Below are 27,435 nucleotides of genomic sequence, written 5' to 3'. Positions count from 1 at the left end.
AGAAATGGAAGAGTAAATTTTATTGAATGTTGAAAAACTAATGGCAATACAGTTAGTTTCAGCTCTGCTGGAATACTAGTTTTCTAGTATTTCTGTTGCATAAAGTACAATAAATCTGACAATACATTCAGACTGTTAAACTAGTAATTGTTAATTTCTCTTCAAAAACTGCATAGTTGAGCAGTTGTGCAACAAAGATATAAATTTCTGCAAAACCCTGAATTTTATTTTTTTTTTTCTTTGAAACTGGTGACAGAGGAGATCACCTTCACTGGTCAGATTCTGAGTGCCTTTTCCCTTTTTTCCCACTCTGTAAAACAGAATGAAAACAAATGTTTAGTTAACGTATTAGACATGACACTTTATATCTGCCATTATTTTTTATATTAAAGTAGTATAAATTAACACGAAAAAACTCAGGAGTTAAGTTGCATACTTTAGTTAAATTATGCAACTATTATGGGATGCAAACTTGTCTGAACCTGAAATATTATTATATACATTAAAACAGTCAAGGCACTTACAGGATACATAACTGAGATGTTAACATCTAGGAATAAAACCACACTGGTTTTGGTGGTGGTGGGTTTTGGTTTTTTGTTTTGTTTTTAATCCACAGCTTTTGGTTACTTTTTTTTTTTTAATTTATCCTTATGTTTGAAAGCAGTATTCCATAAAAAAGTGGGCCTCATGTTATCAAAGACAACGCCGCAAATAGTAGTAATATAAGAAGGGTTGTCCTGGTCAGCCTCCAAGATTACACAGAATAATATAAGCAGAAACAACAATCCCTGCAAGCCATATGAGACAGTTTTCCTAAAACAAAAAATCACATTTAAAAAAAAAAGCTAAAAAAGTAATAAAAACCCAACCAGCCACACAAAAAATGCAGGGTGATGAATTAAGCAAGAAATACAGCAATATGTGAAAAGATAAAAGCATGTTAGGCTGGGAGGTGGGGGTGGACCAAGGAAAAAAGAGCAACAGAATAGGTGATTTTGCAGTACTTCTAAGCATATAACAAAGACCTTTTTTTGTAATTTTTTTAGTGTTGTTCTTTTGTTTTTTATTGAAATTAACCACAGGATAAATTTATCTTATTTAAAAATTTCTATTTACAAAGAAAAACACTTCATAATAGAAAAGGCGTGCATGGGAGGGGAAAGCAGAAAGGCTGAAGTTGTAAGACAGAACAGTGATGTGAATTAATTTGACAAAAGATTCACTTTAGTTCAAATACCAGCATGAGCATTCAGCTTGTCTGGAAGGGACTGAACAAGCATATGTATTTGTCAGCTGCTGCAAGACAATTTTAAGAAGAAACTTGCTGACTTGCGGTAAAGTAACAAGGGGAAAAAGAGAACAGAAAAATACAAGAGAGTACATACAGAACTCCATGTAATGCTAGCCAAAGAATTTAATGTAATCAGAGAAGATATGCTGCTTCAGAAAAGAGTAGTTATGGCTTAATGAGCCAGTTTTCACAAAACTATAGTGTTCCAACACAAACAAGGTGTTGCAACGTGAAATAGGATAGCTTGCCAAAGACTACACAGCTACCTTAGAAGCCTCCATTATATACTACAGGCTCTCCTTGTGACCTATGCAAAAGGTCAGTCAAAACAAACAAACAAAACACCCAGCAAAAACAAAAAAACGCAAATGTGTCAAGTCATACACAAGTACAAACCCTTATTTGCAAATACTGTCACTCTTCAAAAAAAACAACAGCAGGAATGTTAACCAGCATACTATTTACGAAAAAGTTAACTGAAATTCACAAACATGAGTTGCATTAGCAGCCAAGTTGAGCAAAGCAGCATATGCACAGTCAGCAAGACACTAATTTTATCACTCATATTTTGACACAACTTGTGAATCTCCTACAAAGATTTGGCTGGAGACAGATCTAAGATACAAAATGAAAGAAAGAATGTGTCAAAAAAAGAAAGTCTTGAAGTCTGCAGTTAGTCCAGTCACACGCAATTAGTGAAACCAGTTTGTTGCTTGAAGTGCATTTATTGACTAGCATACTTCAAGAAGTTTTGAAGTACAAGACAGGTAGTAGACTTCAAGTTGCTAAAACTGTGCTTTAGTTTTGCTACTTTTTTTTCCTACAATATGAACCACTAATTTTTTTTTTTGACTGGAAAAATTAGAGGTAATAGGTCAGTTCAGAGCTCATTACCTCATGATAGTCACAGCTACATTAAGAACAGGTAAACTTACAAACGCAGAAAACTACCTGGTATTTCATTAATTCTGTCTGCAGTAGTTTCACTTTGGATCTTTCTTTTTCTAATGCAGCATGAAGTGTTGCTACCTAAAAACATACAGAATATGAATTTATAAAATATCTCTTGACATCTGTAAGTTTATGCAGTCAGTGTTGCTCTCCATTAGTACTGTGCTGGACAAATAAGTAATACATGCAGAGTTCAAGAGTGACTGTCATTGTGCATGAACTGAAAGTACAAATAAAATATTCTTTAATTGCTTTTATTTCCAAGCAGTATTTCCTGATTTACCTGTATAATGACATAGAAAAGCTATAAAGTTAGAAACTCATCTGACACTTGGATTCTGCATTAGTTCATTGCATGAAACACTTAACTAATGTAGTATTGTGCAACACAGATAAGCTTAATACATCACCCTCAAAAAACAGTAATCTTAAATGTAAGGTGTTTGGACAAGACAAGAGCTTAGAACTAATAATTGCTGTGGACCAAAAACTAAGCATAGAAGTCTTGTATTCTGTCTACTACAGTGACCTGCCAACTGACACGTCACAAGTAATGTGTAGCTTGCTTGTGTTCATACATTTGAGACTAGAGATTAAACAAAACAAAATAAAACCACACCCAGGAAAGAAGCACCTTCTCAAGCACTTTTCTGAACTTTCTAGCTTGGGTTGCCAGAGAATGATATTCCTAAGGTGCTGTTCAGGGCAAAATTATTTCAGGCATGCTGAGGTCTGCTATCTTTCCAGAAACAGTTCTAAGTGAGTCATACTCGAGGTTTACATAATACACATGCTCTGACAGACATAGTGCAGGGCTAAGGATGAAATGTAACATTTTTTGCTTCAAACAAGTCTTGTTCCAGCTTCTCCCTCCCGCACCTCATAACTGCCTTAAATAAACAGTATCTTTGAAATACCCACGGAATTTTACATTTAGACATCCTTACTTACCTCTGTGGTCAATTCATTTTTGATAGTTTGAGATTCATCAGTCTCTAGGAGTATTTCTGCTTTGTCCTTCCCTACAAGAGAAAGATACAGCATGAGCATCTTTCTAAATATACAGGTCTTCATCTGCAATAGCACTGTGACGTTGCTTTATTTCACTGTTTCATTACCTCTAAATAATGCCACCTTCACTAAAAGAACAGTAGATGTAAATCAAAACCAACCACTAGCTACCAGTGCCATTAGCAGCAGTGAAAAGTTCTGGAGATTAAACCCCACCCTTGCACACTACTTACCCCACACTTCACCCTGTAAACAGCACTTATTTTAGAGATAGCCATTGTGAACAAAGTCCATCAGAAAACTGAATATAGGCAGTGGATCAAGATTTTGTGATCATTAAGCTTCACGTGTGAGCTCAGTCATAGCTATGGAAACTTCCATTTACTGAAATACGGAGATGTTTAAACTATTTAGCTAGTGTCTGTGAACTATCTGTAGATAAAATTCTCAATATGAAGAAATGAAGTTTTTTCAAGGCTCAATTCTGCCACAAACTTTATTCTCACCAATATACAGAATACTCAGTCTGTAGAAAAAGAAAAAATTGTTTGTTTTATAGTATGTTACTATTCCACAAAGAGAAAAAACCTTCAGAACTTCACCTCTTCCCTTTCAAGATGAAGTATTTAATCTTGGCTCAAACACTGAAGTAATAAAGTTCCAAGTTAAAATTTGCAATGATCAGTCACATTATGAACATCTCAACTAGCTTAGACAGGTTTTGTAAACATTGAAGAAAAAAATATGACCTCTATTTCTAGCTAAAAATTTAGCCCAGAAAAGAAACTACATTCAAGAGCTAAATTAAGAAATTGAGAAGCAAAGGCAATTTTGTAACAAAGTTAGTGTGGCTAGCATCATAGACTCAAACAACTTCATCAAGCAAGATTAGGAATATTAAAAGATACCTATTCATAACAAGCATAAAGATACTAGGATATTTACATATATGTAAGTGTGTATATATAAATTTGTTTCCCCAAACTTTTACAACAAACCCTGAATCATAAAAACCCTGGATAGTGTTATAACAGAAGTATCACACAGTTGCATATTTAATCCAGCGGTGCAGTTATCCCTACTCATTGTGTGGCAAAAGACTTGCTTAGGTGTAGAATGATGTTTCCAACAGTCCAAAGCACAGCTTGCAAAGATGTAAGATCAAGTTACCTCACGTTTGTCTAGATGTATATTATAATGAGATCTGTCCAGAATATATAGCTGTCACTAGCAAAAGAAAGTCTAACTTGAAGAATCATTGTACCTAAAACATAACCGAACAATTTATATTTCAAAAAATGATCTCAATATGTAACTGATTATTTCATTATGTAACAGCAGCAATGCAGTACTGTGTGGTCCACCAAATTCTGTAGTTCACTGAACTGGCTGCAAATTAAGAGATTCTTAGTTCTTTACAGCTGTCACTGAGTCAACTTACTGTTAAAAAGCTGCTTTGAAAGTTCCTTCCATGTTTCAAAAAGAATATCTAAGTTTCATGATAAAACAACTCTTACTTACTTTTACTTTCTTGCAACATCTTCAGAAACCGTGAATTTCTTGCTTTTACTTTCTTATGCTTTGCCTGTATTAAAGAGATTGAATTATTACAGGAATACACTATTAAAAAAAAGTATTCTATAGAGTAAGCATGACTTCAGAATTTAAAATGACGACTTCTGCAGAGAATCTAATCATAGAATCACAGAATCATAGAATCATTTAAGTTGGAAAATTAGACCACATGACTTAATTAGACCACAGCCAAAGTAAGAAACACACAATGGGAGAAGATTAATAACTGAGAGTTGGGAAAAAAACAGGCAAGCACAAGGCTTAGAGCAAGTTAACCTAAAAAAGTTAACATCAGTGTACTGATAGTGCAAGAGCCGCCATCCAGGTCTGCCTGAAGCATACAGGCCTGTTGCATCAAGGGCTTTGTGGAATCTCCCCAGAAAAATTACAATTATAATGCAATTTCTAGATAACAAGATAAGATAAATAGTTTGCCATATTACCTGGCAAGCTGGACATGACCTCACTGCTCTATGGATTATTTTATTCAGCAGTTTATTATTATTACATTACAGTTTCTTCCCTTTCCAACTCTTCACTACTACCCAAGAAACCCGTATTTGCTGGTATCTGATCTGATATCACCACTTCCTTTGTAAGTCAGTCTTTTTTCCTCAACTGGCCACCCGTGTCAGTTCTAGCCATGTATCTTAGCTGGAAACTTATTTTTCCTGTCACTAGTCTCGTAATACAGTTTGCTCTTGTAGGCTCTTGAAAAAAGTTGGTTTCAGACATACTTTTTTTGTAATAAAGAAGCTGCTGTCTTCCACTTCGAGTATCACATCAGTCCTTGAAGATAATTAACATATTTAACCCAGATCTTTTATGGCCACCTAAAACTGGACTAAGGTCTCTGGACAAGTTCAGAAAATTAAACAGCTGTGTCATCATCCATCACCTCACCGGTACCCTTATGCATTGTGCTTAATCTGTCAAATGTCATCACCTGCTGATAGTGATAAATATGAATGGTTTTATATTTTATAATTTCACCTGGGCATTCCAACTTTAGTACACAGCAAAAATAGCTGTTGAAGTCTTTATTAATAGAAGAGTACTTCTCTGAAGCATCAGAAAACTCCCAATCTGTCAATGTGCTCAGTCTACATTAAGCAATGACTAAAAATAGTAATAAAATAATTTAAAATAATTTTACACTGCTTTATTGCTGGTTCCTCATGGAACATCTGCCCTTTTTTTCTAGACACTATCCAGGCAGTGCTAACATGGACTGAAATCAGGCAGAGACGCTTTCCCTAGCTACTCTAGTTTATAGCAATACTATTATTAACAAGCAGACCTCTTTTTCCTGTTGTGTTTTATCGTATGGTGAATCTGATTCCCTATTACATACAAGTGAAATTGGAAAAGATAAAACAAAATACAGGACTCCATTCTTGTTACACTGCAGCTTTAAAGGAGCTTCTCTTAAACCTGATAAAAAAGTCATTGATTTTTTTTAACCACTTCAAATATTGGACTGAATCTACAGAAAATTCCAACAACACATTGTTGTTAAATGCAAGAAAAGCTGAGTAGAATTTAAAAAATAAATAGGCTGGAAGAGACCCCAAGAAAGTCCAACTTTCTGCTCAAAGTAGAGCTAACTTCCAAGGTAGAACAGATTGCCCAAAATCATGCCTAGTCTTATATTACATCTTCATTTTTTTGACCATAAAAATAGCAATACTAGAAAACAAGTAGTGACTGATATGCCAGATATGAAGTTTATTTCTGGATGCTTTGTCTTGATTCTTTCAAATATTTTTAGATGCTTAACTTAAAAATAAGAACCGTTCTGTGTGGTACTGAAGGAATAGTTTGATCTGTAAATACATCATCTGTAGCCAGTCTAAAGCATCTCTACATATTGGTCACATTTTAATAAATACTTGCTTTAAAATGTGTAATAATGTTAAATTCTGCCTACTGTTTGAAGGTATTATCACCTACATACCTCCCACTGAGTTATTACATTTTTCAGTTGCTCAATTTCTGCATTTTTCTTTTCAAGCTCAAGCTTTAGTTCTTCTGTTTTTCTGTCTTTCAAAACAGTCTCCTATAAGCAAGAAAGCATCAGTTCTTAATAATCTAGTTATGTGAACTCAATTCTCAGGAAAGGCAACCTATTTGTTGTTTGTCAGAGAAAAGAATTTCTGATCAAAACTAAAGAGGTATATGTGCATAGATACCAAAAGGATAAGAAATGCAGTAATAAATATTGTCATTTTCTTTGAACCAAAGATTATTTCAATCACAGGTCTTTCATATTAAAAAAAAATTAAGTCAGTTAAATATCTCTTTCGATAGATAAAAATATTACAGCATTGTGGTCTTTAGGATTATCATGCTTTTCATTTGTGCTTTCCTCCACTGAGGTGCTCCCTTTCTGATCACTGAATAAGCTTCATTGGGTAACTTCTTCACTTCAGAGTAACTGCTGTTTTACATGCCTGGTTCTGTTCATGAAATGTGCAGTTATCTTTTCCACTGTAATCAGTGAGCTGGACTCTCCTTTTCTCTCTGTCACGTATTCTGTGAACATCATCTTCCAGCCTGTTGAAAAATCCTCCATCATGCAACGAATGGGAAGAGTTCAGTGCCTGTCAAAAATAAGTACTATAACATATCTTCCTTTACATTATTAAGCTAGACATCAGCATGGTTAAAAAAATAGCCTAAGTAATGATAAAGCATTACATCTAGATAACTATTTTATGTTGTACATCCTGAGAATAATGTGACTTTCACCTAGAGAATACGATACCAATTGGAAGTGCCTAAAAACTCATTAACAGTTAACATTTAGCTGATGATGAGGTTACACAAAAGCATAAAGTTGGAGTTTAACAGTTCTGCACTATGACTACACTAATTTATGTTTTATCTCACTGTCACCTATTCTTCCCTCTAACGAGTTTTAATATTTGCCGACTGCACCACAACATAGCAGCATCACAGTACTTTCATCTAATTTACTTCTCTTTTTTTGTGCTACAATTTTTATTTTTTAACATGCTTTTAAATCTGCAAGTTGCATCAAAGGCATCTGAAAACTAAAGAAGCAAGAGGTAGTTCTAAGAAAGCCAGTACTAAATTATCAAGATACAGGAACTGCTGACATACATCTTTATTAAATCTGCATCTGTAGAAGTTTTCCAAATAGAAATCAGTCAGTTTCATAATGTAAAACTGATTGTTGCTACAGAAAGTGCCAAAATAATTAATTACCTTCTAAACATAACATTTATGGTTTTTTATTAAACTCGTTTGAGTAAGACTTACCACGTGTTTTTTAGCAAGGTTATCTGAAAGGAATAGAAAAAAAATGAAGGCATCAGTACAATCTTGTACAGCTAGCTATTGAAACAAAATTTTGAAAAGTAGGGGGAAAACCCACATATATTGGCATTCTTCAACATTAACCCTCCTCTCAAAGTCACAATTAAAAAAAAGTCATCACCTAAGAGCACTAGAAACCAAGATAATAAACTATGTATTATGTCAGTCCCTGTACTTGCATCTTCTCCCCAGTCTTTCAGACTATTTAATTAAAAGCAGCATCTCGTACTTTTTGCTTCAGTTAAAGTGGAAGGCAATGTCTTTGGTACAGACACTTAAGGAATTTGTTAGTTGGTTTGTTTTTAAGTCTATTCAGGCTTTTATAGCACATATCTCACTGTATACCTGAATGCCTTCTATATTGCTGTGCTTTCAATCTTCTTCCTCTACTCAGATTACTTGGAAATGATGTGTTTAATAAATATTGTAGATTTAGACAAAAACACCTTTCAAAGAAAAACCTTAGAACACAAGTTACTGTCTTCCTTTTCTAGAATCTACCTTGATTTCTTCACTAAAATTCAGAATCTCTGCTCTATAGAAACAGATGAAGGAATTTTAAACATACAGATAATGCATATAATGAGTATACATAAGTTATTTCAATATTTACTCATCTTAAAAAAAAAACAGTATCATGAAAAAAGGCAAACAATTACTTGCTATTACCCACAAAACAGAGAAACTCAGTTGCCTGAGGGGTGCAAACTTTGTAGAACAAAAAAAATCACACTTAGATTTAGAAAAAAAAAAAGTCACATTGAGTGTCATGCACCCTAGGGATACTACATGAAATTATATTTTTCTTAACCTCTTCTGTTTTTCCCGCTAATAGAACTAGCCCATTATTATATAATGAACACTCAGCTTTTAGACTCGATAGGATGCACTGACTGAAACTCATTTAATGTTTGTTCAAACACAGTATTAATGAACAGAAATAAGGGCATTTTGCTGTTATCACGCACACTATGAAAATTCCAAGTAGAACAGCTCATATGGTATGATAAGGCATACCTATATTACTGTCTGACTGGAAGTCTTTCACAGACACAGTGGGAGGTTTCTCTTTTCCTTCCTGGTTCTTTTTCTTATTGACAGACTTTGACTGAGATGAAGTATTTTCAATATTTTCATATTCCTAGAAGAATAAAGTCCCAGTGGTATGATTTTCTTCAATACCCAAATATTTTTTTTCCTGAGGCTTCATAAAGGAAAGAGATTATTGATAATGTATGAGAGGAGATTTTAGCCTGAACAGCAATTTACAAGCTTCAGATTGGTTTAAAGAGTGCAAAACATGCCAGCAATTAAGCATCAGTTCAGTCTCTGAAGTATTGCTCTTCACTAAACGGCAAATGAACTAACAGCCTAATACTTCCTCAATCACCCACATCAAATTTTAAATGCAGGAAGGCAGAGCGCTTTATTTGAAAAAAAGATGTCTACTGTATATTCTTTTTATTCTCAGAATATGCTTACTCATTCAGCAGGAATCAGAGAGCTATTAGTGTTCAGCAATGCTCTACCAACTGACCTTACTCCTATTGAAATCAGACAGCCAAGTATGTGAGAGCCATTTGAACCAGAGTCCCACCTCCCCACACATCTTCATCAACATTCTTCAAAAATTAACAACGTCCTATTGTTAAAAACAATCTTAAAGAGTAATTAATTACATATTTTAATTAAGATTATGTTAAATCTTAAATGTTAAATAATCTATTTTTAAAAATAATTATACAGAAAAAAAGGATGGGAACAGAGTGCTTTTCTTTCCATAGAAACAAGATTTGTTCAGCATACTCATGTACTGTACATTTTTAATATATAGTACATATTTTAAATTATTCAGAAGTAATCCTCAAAGAGTCTACAAACAATGCTATGCTACTGTGCCTGAAGACTGTCTTCATTTTAAAAAAACAACTTCAATATCTAAGTTAAAAATTTACCTTAGTTTTCAATAACTGTGGTACTCTCCTCCTCAAACTGAAGTACTATACAGAGGTATTTCCACAAAAGTGCATGTAAAAGTTTTATTTCTTACTGATGCACAATTATATTTAAATTTTGGTATTGTCATAATTTATTGCAAATAAGCAACTTATTAGAAATAAAAATTTCATCTAAGCATACTTTTTCAGAACAGTTCTTCACTGTTCCATAAAAACCATTAAGATAACAGCATCCTCACCAGCTAAGAAAATGTATACAGCTTATTAGAACTAAAATATTTATACTCCAAACAGAGAAAAGATGGTAGAAAAAAATGCAAATGATTCAACCAAAACTAAAACTAAGGCTTAATGAGAAATCAGTGCTTTGATTCTCTTACTCTTCAAGTGTGCGGGATTTTTTCTGAGGAAAGTCAGGATCTCTTGTACTCTTAAAAAATTTCAGCACATATGTATGCCAGAAAAGTGGAAAACTAATTTTCCACCTTTACAGGCCAACTAGAAAAACCCAGAACGAAACCCCCCAATACTATTAGATATGGTTTCTTTCAAATCCAGTATTTCTCTGAACTCTTTAGTGTCTAAACAGTGCAAGCAAACCATATTTACATGAAGACAATGGTACTTGTAGGAATTTTTTTGCCTTTTAAATTCAAGCCTCAAACTTGTACAACTTCTACATTAGGATAAATCCTGCAAATACCTTTTTGTGTTCTTCATATTCCAGTTTGCTTAGCAGCAATGTTTTTTCAAGATCAGCTTCAAACACTTCAGATGTCATCTGAAGAAACAAGATTAATATATTTCATGTGACTACCTTCTCAGAAAAAAAAAAAAAAAAGAAAAAAAAGCAGATAAAACCACTAGGACAACACTAGAATTTCAGTTTCAATACACATATCACTACAATTGCCAAAAAAGCTAAATTTCACTGAGGGGATATATGGCATTATTACCAGCTAATACACCTTATTGTACCATAAGTAATAAAATACCTTGCTTCAGGAAACTTCGTGATGGATGTAGGCATACAATAATTTGTGCAGATCTTTATGTAATATACTTAACATCTTGATGATTTGTACATGAGATTTTTTTGAAATAATTTTTATTTTTAGTCTGCAAAGCAAAAACCAGAGAATGTTAAAGGATGAAAATAGTCATTGTAGACCACCAGGAAGTCTATGCGCTCATCCACTACACAGAAAAGATTAGGTTAAGCACACTTTATTTTTTTATTAAAAGGAGAGCACAACTAAGAAAACCGGAATTATTTCCAAGATGTTTTCTCTTTCTTTTTTGAGAGAAGGAAGTATGTAAGTCTTCTTGGGAGATTAAAAGAAAATTTGAAGCTTTCTACGTGTGAACTATTAAGAAAAAGAATGAAGGAGGGGATCCCTTTTTTCTTGTGTTATAGGAAAATAGCAAATTGGAGGAAAATCCAGATTCTGCTGCATAGAAGGTTGAAGGATTGAAATGAGAAGACCAGTACCAGCAACAGTTCAATGAAGCCAAAATGAGATATTTATCTAGAGGGTATAGATGCTATAGCTGAGGTAGACAGAGGATAATCTAAATGTATAAACAGTGAATAAGCTGTGTTACTGTTTACAGCAAAGTTAACTAAGATTAAGTTGTTCTGAACACAAAACACTGTTCCTTTGAGTTCTACTGCCTTAAGGAATCACTACAGTCGTCTGTGTGATGTGCAGCCAAATGGAAGCCTTATTCTTCATCATAGCTCTCTCCTTTTCATGCCCTTAAGTGAAATATTAATTAGTAAAAATAATTACTTTAACCATAATCTTCTTGTTCTTTGAATTTCAAATTGAGATGGTTTTCATTCATCACAGAATAAACTACAGTAATTGTTAAAGTGAATAAATGACTTAAGTGGTCTCAATGTACTTTGCTTGAACTGGGCTGCGTGACATACGCTAGCTTCTTGTCTATAGGAACAGTGTTTTGAAAACAACTTTACAAGTTCTCAGATGCTTTACATGTGTCTAAAAGGGATTGATCCGTGAAAAAAGCACACACATTCTTCCAAATAGTTTTGTTCAGCAGTTTGTATGACCAGTCTCTCACTTAAGAGAAAATCAAAAAGTGCCTCCCAGTTTCCACCATACTAAACCGGCCTTTTTTGAGCAGTTATTTGAAACATAGTAAAATAGTGCTCTCGGCATAAATTGCTGCAAGATTTCAGGTAGACTTTGGGGTGCCATCATTCCTAGCTTTGCATTTAATCAGTGGTTCAAGCTCAGCATCAGCTGATTGCACTAGGCCTCACTGGCAGGGCTTTTGTAGGGGGGGAGGTGGGGAAGAGCCCGGGACCCAGCAGGGCTGCAGGCACCTCGGGACCCCAATGGGCTGCACATGGGGGCAGCGAGTGGAGGGGCAGGCGGGTGGCAGCCGCCCCAGCAGCAGCCAGCACTGGAGCGCAAGGGGTTCCTGCAGACAGACCCCCGTCCTCCGCACCAGCCGTGGCCTGCAGCAAGGGGACTGGAGAATAAACAGGGTGCAGGAGGGGTTTTGCAGCAGTCATGATGTGGATTTTTTTCTTAAATGGTTTCTTTCAGTATCAAAATCTGTAACTAGAGGTTTGATAACTGACAATAAATGAAATTGACTGAAACTTCCCCAAAATTAATGAACAAAACCAGTCCACAACTATTGCATCTAATCTGACAATGATAGTCATCTACCAAAAATTCAGCCTTGTAGTCTACTACACTGAAAAACTCAACATGAACATGACAAAAAAGGACAGAATGGGGACTACTAAAGAGAACAAACACACAAAAAGGTCAGCTCACAAGAAAGATGAACTTAAGGATTTTTACCTTTGTGTGCCTGAAATAATTTAGCACACAAGCTCCTAAATAATTATCAAGAATTAATACTACCACAATGTTATTACAACTATGAAACAACTGCACAAAAAATTGCATTATATGATCTCTACTACAACAATAACCCAATCATAATGCACTTACCCAGCAGTCATCCAATTCAGGGCAAGACTGAGTGTTTGAAGCTGGCTATACAAAGGCTGCTACTTCTAAGCAACACCAGAGTTCAGAGCTTTAGATCCAAATATTCTTTTCCCAAGCACACTCAGTCCTGCTTCTCTGTATAGCCCGACTGTCTCAGGACAGATAGCTATAGGCTCCCTACCACTTAAACCTATCAAAAAATACCAGAACCACGGGTTCCTTTGCTTAGACACTGGGAGTGCAAAACCAATAGGCAAGCTCTGGAGTACTCCTAATCGTCATAAGAAATTGAGATCCATGCACAAAGTTCTTACAATGAATCTTAAAAGCTTTGCTTAAGAAAGACCATGACATTTACATAATACCTCCATAGTTAAGACAATTGTTGACAGTCCTTTAAAAGGAAAGTGCCAGGCAGTACAGTAATTTGGAGGGTAAATATGAAAAGTGGAACTCTTCATAAGCTGGGCAACGCTCTTCATGGAGCTGACTTCTGCAGAAGCAGGGAGACAATGTTTCTCACCCAGTGCTGAAGACCACCATCCCTTGCAGTATACCACTTAAGAATTCCCTCTTCATTATCAATATTGTATTACTGGACAAGGGAAACTATGGAACTGAGAGGCTAGGATTTCATGCCTTCTGAATCCAAACAATTCAAACTCATATCTCTTATTTCTGATAAGTATTAAACCTACTTGCCAATCGGTTTCTCCAACTCACAGAAAAGATGCTTTTATTAAATCTTACGATAGTAGCATGTGTTTATGAAAAAACAACACAGGGACAGCAGAACAGTTAAAAACACAAATGGACATTCGATGCAACCTTGACTAATAAAGGTATTCTGTCAAACAAACCTTTCCAAAAAATTTGTCACAGATGTAGAATAATGCCATTTGGTCAAGGAATTCTGCATTCTCAAGTCTGCTGAACATACTTTGCAACTGGCAAACATAACATAATTTTTCCCATAACAAAAATCAGACTCTTCATAAGTTTCCAACACTTCTCATCTCCATCTCTAAAGAACACCTCACCTCTTCTTCCTACTACAGGGGCCTCCTCTAAGTTTTAACTACCATCTCTTGCTAATTTTAAGAGTGGTACTACTGTGGGCTTCAAGACCATTTAACCGAATCTCCCTCTAACACATACCACACCAGCATAAGCATGACATCTCTCTCCACCTTTTTTTTTCTGTATCTGCCTTCAATACAACTTGTTCTTGAAAAGCTATACACAGACTCCAGAAAGTTTAACTCCTAAAGTGTTGGTAATGATATGACAGCACATGAGCAACAGTTGGTAAGGACTTTAATACCCTCCACGAGGCTTCATTCTCTGTCAGAATTCAAAATTCAGTGGGCTGAGAGGATCAGGACCTTGCTGCTGAATGGCTAAGGCACTTGGCTTTGGTATCCCTGCATACGTGTGTACCACGCAACACCCCCCAATCCACCCCCCAATAAAAGTCAGGCAGCTTCAGTGGGATGGAACAGTGCAGATGTAAATCCCCCTTGGAGTCATGCTTTTGGCACAGTCATTGGAAAGGAAAGAGAAAAGCCTGGAGCACGAATATCCCAAGTTTTATCTCAAGTCATTTAACAATTAAACTACACAAAAGCTAGACAAGCACCTGCCCCACCTCCTCTTGGGTTGCTCAGAGTACAACTGAACAGGCCACGTTTTGAACAAACGTGAGGAAAAACTACCTGTGGCTCTCAGTAATGTGTCAGTTCCAAGTCCCTGTGCTTAGATCAACTAGGCAGATCATAACTCAGCAGATCTGCCTTTTCAGACCCACTCCAAAGCACATGCTCTTCTTCACTCATTACTATGCTTGAAGCATTAAGTCTCTAATACTTTTACCTTGTGTCTGTAATAAAATTTACCTTAAGATCACAATTCTTTAAATCAGAGTTATCCATGGATTCTTCAAATTATAGTCTTACAGAACATAAGAAATAATAATTTAACAGAAGCAATACAGAAACACTGCAACTCATTACATTTTAAAAGTAACATGAAATGCATATCCTGAAACAGAACTGCAGGAGGGGGCCTGGAAATCAGGACCATAAGTAACAATCAGTTACCTGAAAGGAAAGTGCTCGAGTTTGTAGGCCATAAACCCTGGCAGGACAAGGAGGGTGAATAGATAACAACTGACAAAAGATAAGGAGATGAGGAACAGATGGCCCAAAGGAGAAGTAACAAGTTTGTGCTAATTGATGACTGTAAAAACTTACTTAAAGTGTCCTTTGTTTGTTGTTAACCAATTAGGGATTGCCTAGTATGTAATGCTTAGCTTAAAGAACCAATCCATTCAAAGCCCGCAGCTTCTGAAAATATATATAAACTTGTGATTGTATACAATAAATCGACATTTGCTTGCATCAAGCAGTGTCCCGTCTCTCCATCGCAGCACAGAACTATTGTGACAATTTGGGCAACAAGCTACCAGACAACAGAACAAGTTATTACTGAAACTGTTAGTGATAATATTAGATAACGAAGCATACCTGCGGATATTGAAGTTTCATTGCTCTTTGTGTGACACTGCCCTTTACTGCCTAATTTTTATTTCATGGTCACAAGTCCTTTACTGCCTTGTTAGTAGACTACTGCAGAAATCAGTGGGGACTCACAGGATTTTAGTAATTCTTAAGAGCCTAAAAATACATACCCCATAATTAAAGTCCTCACTGTTTTCACTTGCAGCCATTTTTCCCCTCATATAAGAAAAGCTAATTCAATGCCTGCCAGTGCTGAAATATACGGGCACTATCTACAGTGAAATAAGTTTTAAAAGGAATCTTATTGATTAATCACATTTTATTAAGACTATCCTAATGAGTTATGCACTCCATGTTACATACTTTGAGCTAAAACAAACGTTTTAATTGTTGTTCTAAGACAGGAATCGGAATTCGCAACTTCTTTTTCCACCCATCAGATTCCAAAATTCACATTTTTAAGAGTTTCTGAGTCAAGTTAAAATTAAGTTCAAAGCAGTTTTGGTGATGTTTTGGTCTTTGAGGCCTAAAACCCAACCCTTTAAACAATTTATAAACCAAAAAAGTTCCCTGTAACCTCTACGGTCGCCTCAAAACCTATAGTGTCAAAGTCATACCAGTTAAATTATTTCATGTTTACAAAGTATCAACACTGCAATCTAACAGTGATCATGCCAGTATCAACCATTTCACTAAACGTTTAGTGTAGCACAACTTAACACAGGATTTGTTGGAAAAAAATATTCAGTCTACACAGTACCTCCATTGTTTATTCTCAGTCCATTGTGACGACAGAAATCTGTTCAAAATGTAGCAGTGGTGCAAACCTATTTTAGTGGTAGCCTATTCTTAGCCTTAAGAACTGTAACAGCATTTAGCTATTTCTTTTTCTCATAAAAATGGGACAGAGGTGAATTAGAACTGTAAGTATCATATGTTATGATTATGCTAATTGCTTTAAAGTTACTTTTCAAACGAAAGAATCATATGGTAACTTCACAGCTTATATGTCAGTAAGATCAAAACTAACAAGAATTGTTTATAACTGAGTTCACTTTGCCTGAACATTTTACCACCCAGTAATTAGATTATAAAATTCTTTGTTACCTGAAATAATTGCTGAAATTGTTGCCACAAAGGACAAGGAAAAGGCTGAGGTACTTAATGCCTGCTTTGCTTCGGTCTTTAATAGCAAGACCAGTTACCCTCTGGGTACTCAGCCCCCTGAGCTGGAACACAGGGAGGAGTGAAAACATTATATTGGCCTCCATACAGGCACAGTCAGTCTTTGCTTTATCTTCACTGTATTCTTCAAGTGTTATTACCAAAAAGATGTACTAAAATTAAAAAACAGAGGTTCTTGACCAATAGAACTACCCTAGTGTGCTAAAGGACAGTCAACACTCACAGTTCAAGTGTTCTTTGTTACCTAGAAAGGAACTAGTTTTTTCATGCCTAACAGAACTTACCAAGCCTGGTTTACTATGGATATGTACTGTATATCCATATATCAATCCACCAGCATTTCCCCAGCTTTGCTCTCACCACAGCATTTCACCATCCTTCCATGGTATTAAGTACTTCTACTTGTTGTCCAAATTACACAAATTCCTCTTACCATACTACAGTATTCACAGTCCAGCTATGAGGTGTGCAAGCAGCAGCATGTGCTGGCTCTAAACTGTATCTGACAGAAGGTGTTTACACTGAAACCTTTCCCTCAGTGTCATAGTAATTTGTTACTTTTTCTCCAGCCATCTTTCTTTATCCATGAGACTTCATGGAGTAATGTATTTCAGGAAAGCCAAAGACAGCTAAATATACTAACCTGTACCTGCTCATCTCTTTGTCTCCACTCCTGCCAATTTTCTTCCTGACAGTCCTCCTGCATTGCAGTGTGCAGTTTTTGTTCATGCTGCGACAGACAGTTTCCATGTGATGATTTCTGAGGAATCTTTTTAAAAGCAAGGTTTCTGAGCTGAAAAACAGTTATTTTTAACATTAATCAAAATGTGGACAGGTACACAGAAACAGTCTTAACAGATTAACAAAGGCGTCCAGACACATGGGCAAATAGACATGCATGTGCTTTACCCTACTCTGCAGTCTGAGATACATGTTTGTTTAATCATTTATGGTACACATTGTAACGTAAAATTGTGGAGAACTGTGGATCAGAAACACCACAGCCACATAACATAAAACAACAAAAAAGTGAATATATTTTGCCAGCTGAAAATACTTCCAACAAATCTGAAAAGGCAACTGTGTCTGACAGATTTCATGCTGGACCAGGTATTATGGTGCTCACATCTGACCCAAATTAAACATAATGCCAAACAAAGGTGGTATACACAGATTGATTTGGCATCTGCAAACAGAGGAAGTAGAGGTTCAAGGAGAAAAAGGACAATGTAGACAGTCCTTACGGTTTTGTCAACAATCTAAAGTTGGTCACACTCTAAGAACCTGCAGTAAGAATTATTTTTAGTTGCTGCACCATATGGATACAACAGTGCCATCTTAAAAATACCTTACATCATTACAAAATTTGACAGTGAAAAAATAACCTGCAAATTTGGCAGCTCAAAGACATTCACTGCTCAAGCTTAAACATTAACATTCTGATTCTTACTTGGAGTGAAAATAAAGGCACCAATACAATCTCCTATCAATTTACAGACAGGGATTTCCTTAACATAAAAGCTCCTGGAAGGGAGGAAGAAGCTATTACCAAATTAAAGATGAAACAAAGAGAAACAAAGTACAATGCTTTCCTTAATGTGAGTTTGTTGAGTGCCATTACCCCTTAAAATGGCAGCTCACCTTACCTTAAAATTACTTAAAATCAGGCAATAACGCAGATAGCATTTTCCTTGCCCTCCAAACAGTCCCTTGCCATGCTGCCCCTTGCTTCCACTGTCTCTCCTGCTGCCTGCACCAGCACTACAACCCCTGCTTCCTTCCTCAGGTTGCAGTGCTGGCAAAAACAGTGGTGCAGACCATTCTGATTCACAGTTCCATTGCAGTACAGCCACGGACACAGTACATGTTGGGTTGAAGAAAACAAGTCAGCCCTTACTTGCCTCTCTGCCACTACAAGAGTAAGTATAATTTCCATGCAAATGAATTTCTGTAGATTCATTCAATGCATATGTAAACACACAATTAGTTTGTTGGCATTAAATTTTTTATGGTGTTAAGGCAGACATAAAGAAACATCATGGAATGCTTACTGAAAACTTAATCTTCAACATAAAAAGAACAGCATCAAAACTGAAAAAACCCCAATTTAATAATTAGCAGTACTGCAATTACTCAAATTTCAAGAGTTTTTAAGTTTAGTAGATACAAAAAGAAAAAAAAAAAACTAACAACAACCCCAAACTCATATTTACATATTAATTTTTTTAAGAGATGTGTACAGTTTCAGGCAGAAAGATTACCTCAGTTCAACTGTCAGGCACAGCAACCTAGAATTCCAGATCCCAGACTTTTGGAACAATTCTTTCAGTCACACTTCTTAATTTCCATTTCATCTGAGGTTGATGATGAAATGGATCCGAGGAAGTCCAGTGTCAGAAAATCACAACTAGTCATAACACTGCCACCCAAATTCACGGGGCGGGGAGGGGGAAAGGCTCTGGATTTAGTAGATTAAGGGGCTAAAATGATGGATAAATCTGAAAATTACAACTTAGCAAACCAGACTTTAAAGCTTTTCAGAGCTTGAAAGCACCTTTGAATTTTAACGTGCTGGCTGTCCCAGCAGGCAACTAGAACTGACTACCTATACACCCCTGAAAACAAGTTTTTTCCTATCAATCACTTCTTAAGAAAGGTCATGCCCTTCATCAAAAATTAATTATTCAAGTGGTGCTGTCAAAAAAATGAAACCTAGTCATTAATTCTCATAAAATATTTTCAACTTGTATAGCTGAAACCTTACACTTTTATATAACCAATTCTTAATAAAACAAAGAAAATAAATGCAGTCTCTGTAACTAAGTAGCATTTATTTTGTAAAAAAAACCAAAACAATGAATTGTCAGGGACAGCAAAAAATATTTATCAGATAACAACCTTACACACTTGTTAAAGAAAATGTAGTTTGAATTAAGAAATTTAAAGTGCTGAAGCTGCTAAATGGCAGAACCAGGCCTCGTCCCTTGTACAGCCCTCATCCAAGGCTGGTTTAAAACTTAGTCAAGTTAATCACTTGAATAGAGAACAGAGAAACAATAGATGAGCAACCGCATACACAGGTGCTCTCACAAATGCAGGTGTTTCTAGAAAAAATCAGCATATGTGAATAGGAATTGCTTGTTCAAAGACCAAGTGTACTTGAAGGATTGTGTGAGTTAAAGCAGGCAGAAAGAAGGTCATGATCCAAGGAGGACCTTGGAACCAAGGCAGAGACTGGAACCAAACAGATTAATCAGCTGGGACAGGGTCAGGTGATGGATTCGCAGAACTGACAAGACTAAAGGAAACTTCTAAAAACTTTGGACATTAACTAATGATTTGATAAGTGTATATAAGCTGCGCTGCCTCCCTTTGTTCTCTGCCACTCGCTGGGGTGGTGGCCCAGCTCTGTGCTGTGATTAAAGCACGCCTAGTGGTACCCACCTCTGTGTAAATTTCTCCTTTAACACCACTACTGAAAATAGACATTCCCTTTACCTCATTGACCTCTCTTTGTTGCTGTTCTTTCCTTTTTCTCCTTTTGGTTTTTTTTTTCTTATCTGTAGATGATCTTCCCTGTGATGCCTGAGATTTGCCAGCGCTTTGGCCACTTCTTCCTTTTCCAGGCTCCAAATCAGCATCAGTTTCAACTTGTAGTAAAGCAAAACGAGATGCAGTGGTAGGAACTGAACTGATTACAGTAGATGCCATTGCAGTATCTGAAATTCTACTGTGCTGGCTTTTAGTTATTAGGTGTCCTAGGAAAGTAGCACAGAAATAAGAATGAAAACAATGTTTGACCAAACACTCAATAATTCATATCTGTTAGCTGCAGGGTTAGTATTTAAACCCAAACCCAGTATTATTTCTTTGTATTTTTCCTAAGTTGTATTATCTTAAGTATTCAAACAAGACCTGAAAAGTAAAGGATAATCTATAAGAAAACCAGAGGTTTTTAAAGCTATTACATCTGTTCCTGGGAGGTTATGTTTGATGAAAATAACATGGAGAAGGCTCTGAAAGAAGTTCCTTCATGTTCCAGAGCAGTGGGGGGATGAAGGGGAAGGGAAACATACGGGAATAATGCAGTGCTCCAAAATTTTCAGATGCCACCCTGGCATATGGTCTGAGAAAGAAAGCAAGCAGGTATTAATGTGTATGCAGGCTCAAGTCTGGGGTAAGCAGCCTTACTTCTTATTTTACAGGTGGTATTGTTTTGTTCCCAAGCCACTGTAGATTCAACTAGCAGTTTTCTCCACAGGCAGTGAGCCCAGCGTTGCGGCTGGCACTGTTCTCAAACACTAGGCTCTTACTCTTACAGCACAACACAGAAGACAGGTTGGGGGAAGGCAGAACTGGGAAACACGCTCATGCCCTCCATTACTCCCTGCAGCTATAACCAACATGTATATCCCCATTATACCACTCCAAAGCACAAATCATCTATCTAGTGTAGAAGTTAAATTTATGCGATAAGAATATTTGGCTAGTTGCAATTCTTCTATGAAAAGTTTAGTGAATGAGGAGAAGATTGAAAGTGATGTTATTTCACAGAAAATATCTAGCTATGTTAATGTACTACAATAGAGAGCTACAGTGAAATAACATCTACTTTTTGAAAGTGCTGTTTGAAAGGAATCCTTAAGAGTTTGGCAAATGTGAACATAATGTTTGCATTGAACAAATGAACAGAATGTCTACAATGGTCTACAAATGTGTTGCTTGTTAACTGCTTTACAGAAGAATGAGAATCTACAGAAACTTTGAGAGATTGTTTTTATTACTAAATTCCAGACTTTCCCAAGGATAAAGCTGTGCAGGTGCTCTAAAGATGCTCAGACATATCGACACAAAACAATTCTGTTACCAATGCTATGCTATGGTAAATGGTCACTATGATGACCATTACCCAAAAGAATTCTTCAAAAGGAATATAACATTTTATTTCTCAGAGGTGAAAGAGCAAGTAAGCCAATACTGTCCTTATTCAAGTTTACCTAAAACAAAGGTTACAGTCAACAGCATTCTTCTCCTACGAAAGTCACCCTACTCTATTTGTCTCAAAAAAAGAAAATGAAACTGATTGTATGAAGCTGGTTGTATCCTAAGAACAAAACAAACCTGACATCAAATTATGAATCTACCTGATGCTGGTGTTCAGACTCTCTGATAAGACCACAACCACAGATCTAAAAAAACCCACATCAGTCACATCTAAACCACCATAAATAATTAATATTTGTTACTCTCTTTAGATTATTAAACAACAGGGCAAGTTTGGACTTTCCTGGATTTGTGTCTATGTTTTAAAATGCATTTTAATTCTCAATAACTATAGTTATCCTGCTTAAGAGCTTAGATACAGCAGAGATGTGCTCTTACTACTTGAACATGCATTAAGTTGAAACCTGAAACTCAGAGAAAAGATTTAAGACAACACCTTCGCAGGAAAACAGCACCAAAGGTAAATGCTCAGTCAGGTTACAACATGAACTTAGAATACTGGATGGTGCTGTTGGCACTACACCAGACTACAACAGTGTTAACACTAAGTTTGGAATCTCTCTACTGTATTTGGCTTAAAAAAAACCCTAGCGCACTGAAGATGACTCTAGTCAGTCAAAAACTTGACATTTCTAGTCTGTATCTATTTACTGTGGTATATGTGGGTTTTCATAAAAACCGATGAACAGCACAGCACAGTCTTTATTAAAGCTGCCAGTTGCTAACGGTGCCAAATACTTCTTTTTTGCCCATACAATTTGGAAACATTTCATATTTGCAAGCTGCAGTGATAGCAGCTAGATCCTTTGGCAATACATTTTAAAAGAAAACATTGTCAAGATACAACCATTAGTCTAGAACATGAGATAAAGGAAGATGAAAAGAGGTTGGACTCAGCCATAGCAGCTGAAGCTCTGCATCACTATTAAACACAGCTGCAGACTCCTCTCTCCCTTTTCAGCAAATACAACAAAAATACAACAGGTTTACTTCTGCTGTCTGACTGTAGTTGGTATGCAATTAAGTACCCAGCTGACAAACATGTTAAGCAAGTACCACCCACAGAGTTCTGCTGTTATAGTTCACTGAAATACTTCAGTAACAACATGAAAATAATTTACATAAGTTTATTCCTGAATTTCATTTGTTTCCACAGAACAGGAAAAATACATAGTAATGAGCTTGTAGAGGAAACTCTACAAATACATGAGATTACAGATTACTCTTCAGTTAAGTCTATAAGAAGTTAACATTGCTAACTCAGTAGAACATTTCAACACAGCTATTCACGTTACAGCAGGATCCAATAATCCCACTTCTGCAACACTAGAAGATGGATCCAGTGATCCACTGAGGCCTACCACAATGCCATCTTCACATTTTAATACCACACCTACAATTCTGACAGCCAGATCTTACCAAGCACCTAATATTTCAGTTCCACGGTCTGACTCCCCTCCCCATAATGGACTGATCTAAAAGCTTTCACCTAAGCACTGATGGCTTGCCACCCCTTTTACAAAAGTCTTTTTTGTCCTTTAACAGAGGATTATAATTTGTGTTATTCTTTATTGTTACAGACATGAACGGTCTTATAAAATTAAAGCATTGACATTCCTGAGCTTGAGGCTTTGCTTCAAAAGGCTTTCTGACCACACAAAAAAAGCACTCAAATACCACAGTGTTCCGTAACTCCACAGATGAAACTAGATCTGAAAAAGCATTTCAATTTTACAGTGGCTGGAGGAGTATAGCAGTCTAAGAAATGTTATGCGTTTGTAACAGTTGGTTGACCAAAGCCTGTCTAAATGAGAGACAATTCCTTTGCTTACAATATGGAGCGCAGCAAAAAAATCTCCAAGAGGGCAAAACAAAAGCAAAATGTGCCTGTGGCACCTACACAGCTCATTAATGCCTCAAGTGAGACTGCACGTTAAAAAAGCCCAACAAACAAACATCAGTACATGGAAACAACTCCAAGTGTGTCATGCATTACCACAAGTTATATGCTTCTGAGAAGACCTTCTCTAACACACCAAGATAGTTACTAACCGTCCATTTTTATGTTAATGAAAAGATCACTTGTAATGGATTTCACAGTTGCAACATCACTACAGTGTTGATTCACAGGTCCCACCAATAAATGACCCAGTTTCAAAACTTTCTGTTTTGCAAATCACTGTCAGGTTATTAGTTCAACTGTCTCTGCAACCTGTTCCAAATTATACAGTTTGCAAGAAAAGTTCCCACAACCAAAATGACATATCATTCAGATTGATATATCACCAACGTAAGCATGATACACCACATAATTTCAAGGGAATGTAAAAGCATCTGTTACAGCTAGCAAGCAGTAATTCTTTTGGTGCTCTACTCATTCCTAGGTCATATTCGTCTACAAACCATGTCAGCCTACATGAACAGATTATTTTGGAATTTGATACCAGATCAATGGATTATATCACATTGGTCCCATTAATGAAACATGTAATGTATTAAGGTCTGATACAGTGATTTTTAAGCACAAAAGGCTTACTCTACCTTACGCTCTTAGTGAACAAAAAGACATGTTTAGAAATTTAAATTGTGACATGACTGAAAAGAAACGGTATCTTTCTAACTTCAGTTCCCTGAGGTGTACCAAGTACAGTCAGAAATATAAGACCCATCAATGCCCTGAAGAGCTTCAGTCTCATTTTAGACATGATGTAAGAAAGGCTGTGGTTAATAAAAGTAAAACAGTCATCTGGTGTTACCATAACTTGCAATCCTTTTCCTATCTTACCTTTACATTTACTTATATTTACACGTTGCAGGTAAAATAGCTTTTGAAATACTTCTAAAACCTCTACTGTAAATTGTCCAATACATACAAAGAAGCACATCTGCAAGTTTATTCTGTTTGAGCATCAGCAGCTTCCTGGCCTATGGTGCAGCTTTGCACATGTGCATGAGTTACCATTTACCTGGCAAATGTTCAAGCACTTCTAACAAGTGAGCATAACATCAAAATTTAGGAACCTCTGGTCTGATGCTAGCAGTACAACTTTAAGCATCTGTGAAATAATCACATGGCTTTAAATGTGGGGCTTTACGATTCAAGGAAAACACACTGAAGAGCCCAAAAACCCATTTCCCATTTAACCACTTTCATTGTCAAATAAACTGGTAATAGAGATGCAGGTTTTAGAAAACTTTGCAAATAGGGTTGTCATGCTAAAACTTCTTCCCACATACATCCACTTGTTTCTACCACTAATATACACATTTATGGTAATATATGATCAATATACACTCTTAGTAAACACCTGAAGTATTGCCTGACTTCAGTACTTGCTTGTACAATGGAAATAACATTGAAATACGCAACGTAAATTTGTAAATGAAGGAATATGTCCATTCCCTCCAGGCACCAATCAGACTTTGCACCATCTGCACATTATGTATTGACCTTTGCCTGTTTATGCATTTACCACAGCAAGTTCAATCTACTTTTCTTTATCATACAGGAAGTTTTGCACCGGAGGTCCTCCCAGTTGGCCAAGCTCTCTCCATTTGTTTTATGCCATCTGATCAAAAGCTATACAGCTCCATTAAACAGCTCTATATCCTCAAAATTACTCAGTCATCAGCTTTTAAGTGAGTTTCACAAATCACTACAGAAAAACAAGCAACCAAACAAAACCCCAACCAACCAAAAAGCCTTGGTTCAGAAACCTACTGGAGAGCGGCAGCAGTGGCATGTGCAGCAGCAATTAACCCACGGCAAGTAAAGGGTCTTGCACAGTTTGAAAGGGAAATATGGTGAATTAACTGCTTCGCTTCTGTAAAATTCACGAGTTTGAGGACGAACGGTTTCTAAAACTCTGGATTAAAATGTAAAATTGATTGGGCAGCTTTGGCTTCAGTTTGTGCACAGAATGCTGACCGACCACGCAAGCTCCCTTGCTTTTCTTCCCGTGTTACAACCCAACCAAAAAAAACAAACAAACAAAAAAAAAAAAAAACAAAAACAAAAAAAAGGAAATCGATTAAGCTTTACGGATAGGAACTTCAACAAATATTTGAAACTTCACGCTCACTTCACGGTGCGTGATCAACGCACCTTCATTTACAAATTTACGTTGCGTATTTCAATGTTATTTCCATTGTACAAGCAAGTACTGAAGTCAGGCAATACTTCAGGTGCTTACTAAGAGTGTATATTGATCGTATATTACCATAGATATGTATATTAGTGGTAGAAACAAGTGGAGGTATGTGGGAAGAAGTTTTAGCATGACAACCCTATTTGCAACAACAAACGCCGGCCCACCGAGCCACAGCCCGCGGTCGGCAACCGTTAACGGATCCGCACGGCGTCCCGACATCTGGCCTCCCAACCGCCGGGGCCGAGCGTGCCAGCCCGCCCCGTGCCACCGGGCGTACCCACGGCAGCCCAGCCGGTGCCGGTGCCGGGGGGGGCTGTCACCGAGCCGGGCTCTGCCCGTCCGCCGGTGCCCGAGGCGCTCACCGCGCACGGAACGGCGGCGCCGTACGGACGCGAGAGCCGCGGCGGCGCCCGGCGAGCCCGTTAAATCGGGCGGGGGCAGGGAGAGCGGCGGTGCCCCGGGCGACCAAAGCACGGCCCCCCGACAGGCACCATCCTCCCCCGCCGCCACAGGCCCGCGGCCGCCTCCTTCCCGCCGCGGGCGGTGCAGCGGCGGGGAGCAGGGCACTCACCGCGGTGGCGGCGGAGCGGAGCGGAGCGCAGCAGCAGCGGCGCCGCTGCCCCGGGGCTGGCGGTTGAAACCGGCCGTGGCGCGCGCCGCGAGCCCGCTGAGGTCCCGCCGCCCGCTGGTTGGTTGGGCGCCGCGCGTGCGCTGCGTCACCGCCGCCCGCGGCCGGGGCGGGCTCCTGGAGCCGCTGCGGGGCCGCCCCGCCCCAGCCCCCGCCCCAGCCCCGCCCCGGCGCCGCCGCGGTCGCGCAGCGCTGAGCGGGGCGGGCGGGCCCGGCGGGGGCGGGCCCGGCGGGGGCGGGCGGGCCCCTCGCGGTGTTGGTGGCCGCGGGGCGGGACGGGCTGTGCTTGCGGCGCTCCGTAGCGCGTTTTAGCAGGACACAGCGGGGAGGGAGCTGCGAACGGGTGGCATGGCGGTGTGGCAGGCCACCGCAAGGCAGCGTCACGTTGGTTTCACTCCCATGTTGCCGTCACCTGCATGGCCGTGAGGGCCGTAACTGCCAGCGGGTAACGTCGCAGAAGTAAAACGCAGCGTGGGACAGTACAAGCCTGTCAGGTAGCAGTCTTGTCGTTAATTAGCAGAAGTACGAGGACCTGCACGTTGTCTGGGACAGGTAGAACCATTCTGTGAGCTCTATTAAACTTGCATAAACGAGAACACAAATCACTGCTTGCCCCTTTCTCCCCTACGTGACTGGTTTACTGGCCTCTCTCGTGGCCAACAGTTCTCCAGCGATCGCAAATGTGCCTCGTGTAGCTACCTACCTTAGCGTTAGGTGACATTGTAGTTACATCTTGAAATGGGTGTGTGTGGCATACAGAATCTGATGTTTGAATGACTACTTACTCTGCAGCGTTGCAGCTACAGAAACCTCCAGAGCAC

General features: G+C 37.9%; 1 protein-coding gene across 10 annotated transcripts; it reads right to left on the bottom strand.

The window, feature by feature from the left end:
* Nucleotide 1: 1 nt before the first annotated feature.
* On the bottom strand, nucleotides 2-27,435 carry GKAP1 (G kinase anchoring protein 1). Of its 10 annotated transcripts, none has more exons than XM_056325306.1 (12): nucleotides 26,558-26,707; nucleotides 20,330-20,589; nucleotides 17,475-17,624; nucleotides 10,835-10,912; nucleotides 9,191-9,314; nucleotides 8,117-8,139; nucleotides 7,285-7,434; nucleotides 6,789-6,890; nucleotides 4,778-4,841; nucleotides 3,197-3,267; nucleotides 2,243-2,323; nucleotides 2-308 (listed from the first exon to the last, which is right to left on the bottom strand). In XM_056325306.1, exons 2-12 carry the CDS (start codon nucleotides 20,540-20,542, stop codon nucleotides 276-278), a joined length of 1,089 nt encoding a protein of 362 aa, XP_056181281.1. In that variant the 5' UTR covers nucleotides 20,543-20,589; nucleotides 26,558-26,707; the 3' UTR covers nucleotides 2-275. The 10 variants fall into 10 exon arrangements, with proteins under 10 accessions (XP_056181281.1, XP_056181282.1, XP_056181280.1 ...); XM_056325307.1 differs by having other exon boundaries at nucleotides 2-310; nucleotides 2,246-2,323; nucleotides 6,807-6,890; XM_056325305.1 differs by having other exon boundaries at nucleotides 2-310; nucleotides 2,246-2,323; nucleotides 17,481-17,624.

The sequence above is a fragment of the Falco biarmicus genome, chromosome Z (assembly GCF_023638135.1).
Source record: "Falco biarmicus isolate bFalBia1 chromosome Z, bFalBia1.pri, whole genome shotgun sequence".
NCBI lineage: Eukaryota > Metazoa > Chordata > Aves > Falconiformes > Falconidae > Falco > Falco biarmicus.
Note: the sequence above shows the minus strand (reverse complement) of the source record. Positions and strands in the feature narration are given on the sequence as shown.

What these genes read in the sequence shown, in the direction of transcription:
- GKAP1 (XM_056325304.1), bottom strand. Translation starts at nt 20,542, where the DNA reads ATGGCATCTACTGTAATCAGTTCAGTTCCTACCACTGCATCTCGTTTT. An exon ending in AACAAAGAGAGGTCAATGAG is followed by an intron (nt 17,625 to 20,329) that starts GTAAAGGGAATG and finishes ACTGTTTTTCAG; the next exon opens with CTCAGAAACCTTGCTTTTAA. An exon ending in GATGTTGCAAGAAAGTAAAA is followed by an intron (nt 3,268 to 4,777) that starts GTAAGTAAGAGT and finishes TTTCTCTTGTAG; the next exon opens with GGAAGGACAAAGCAGAAATA.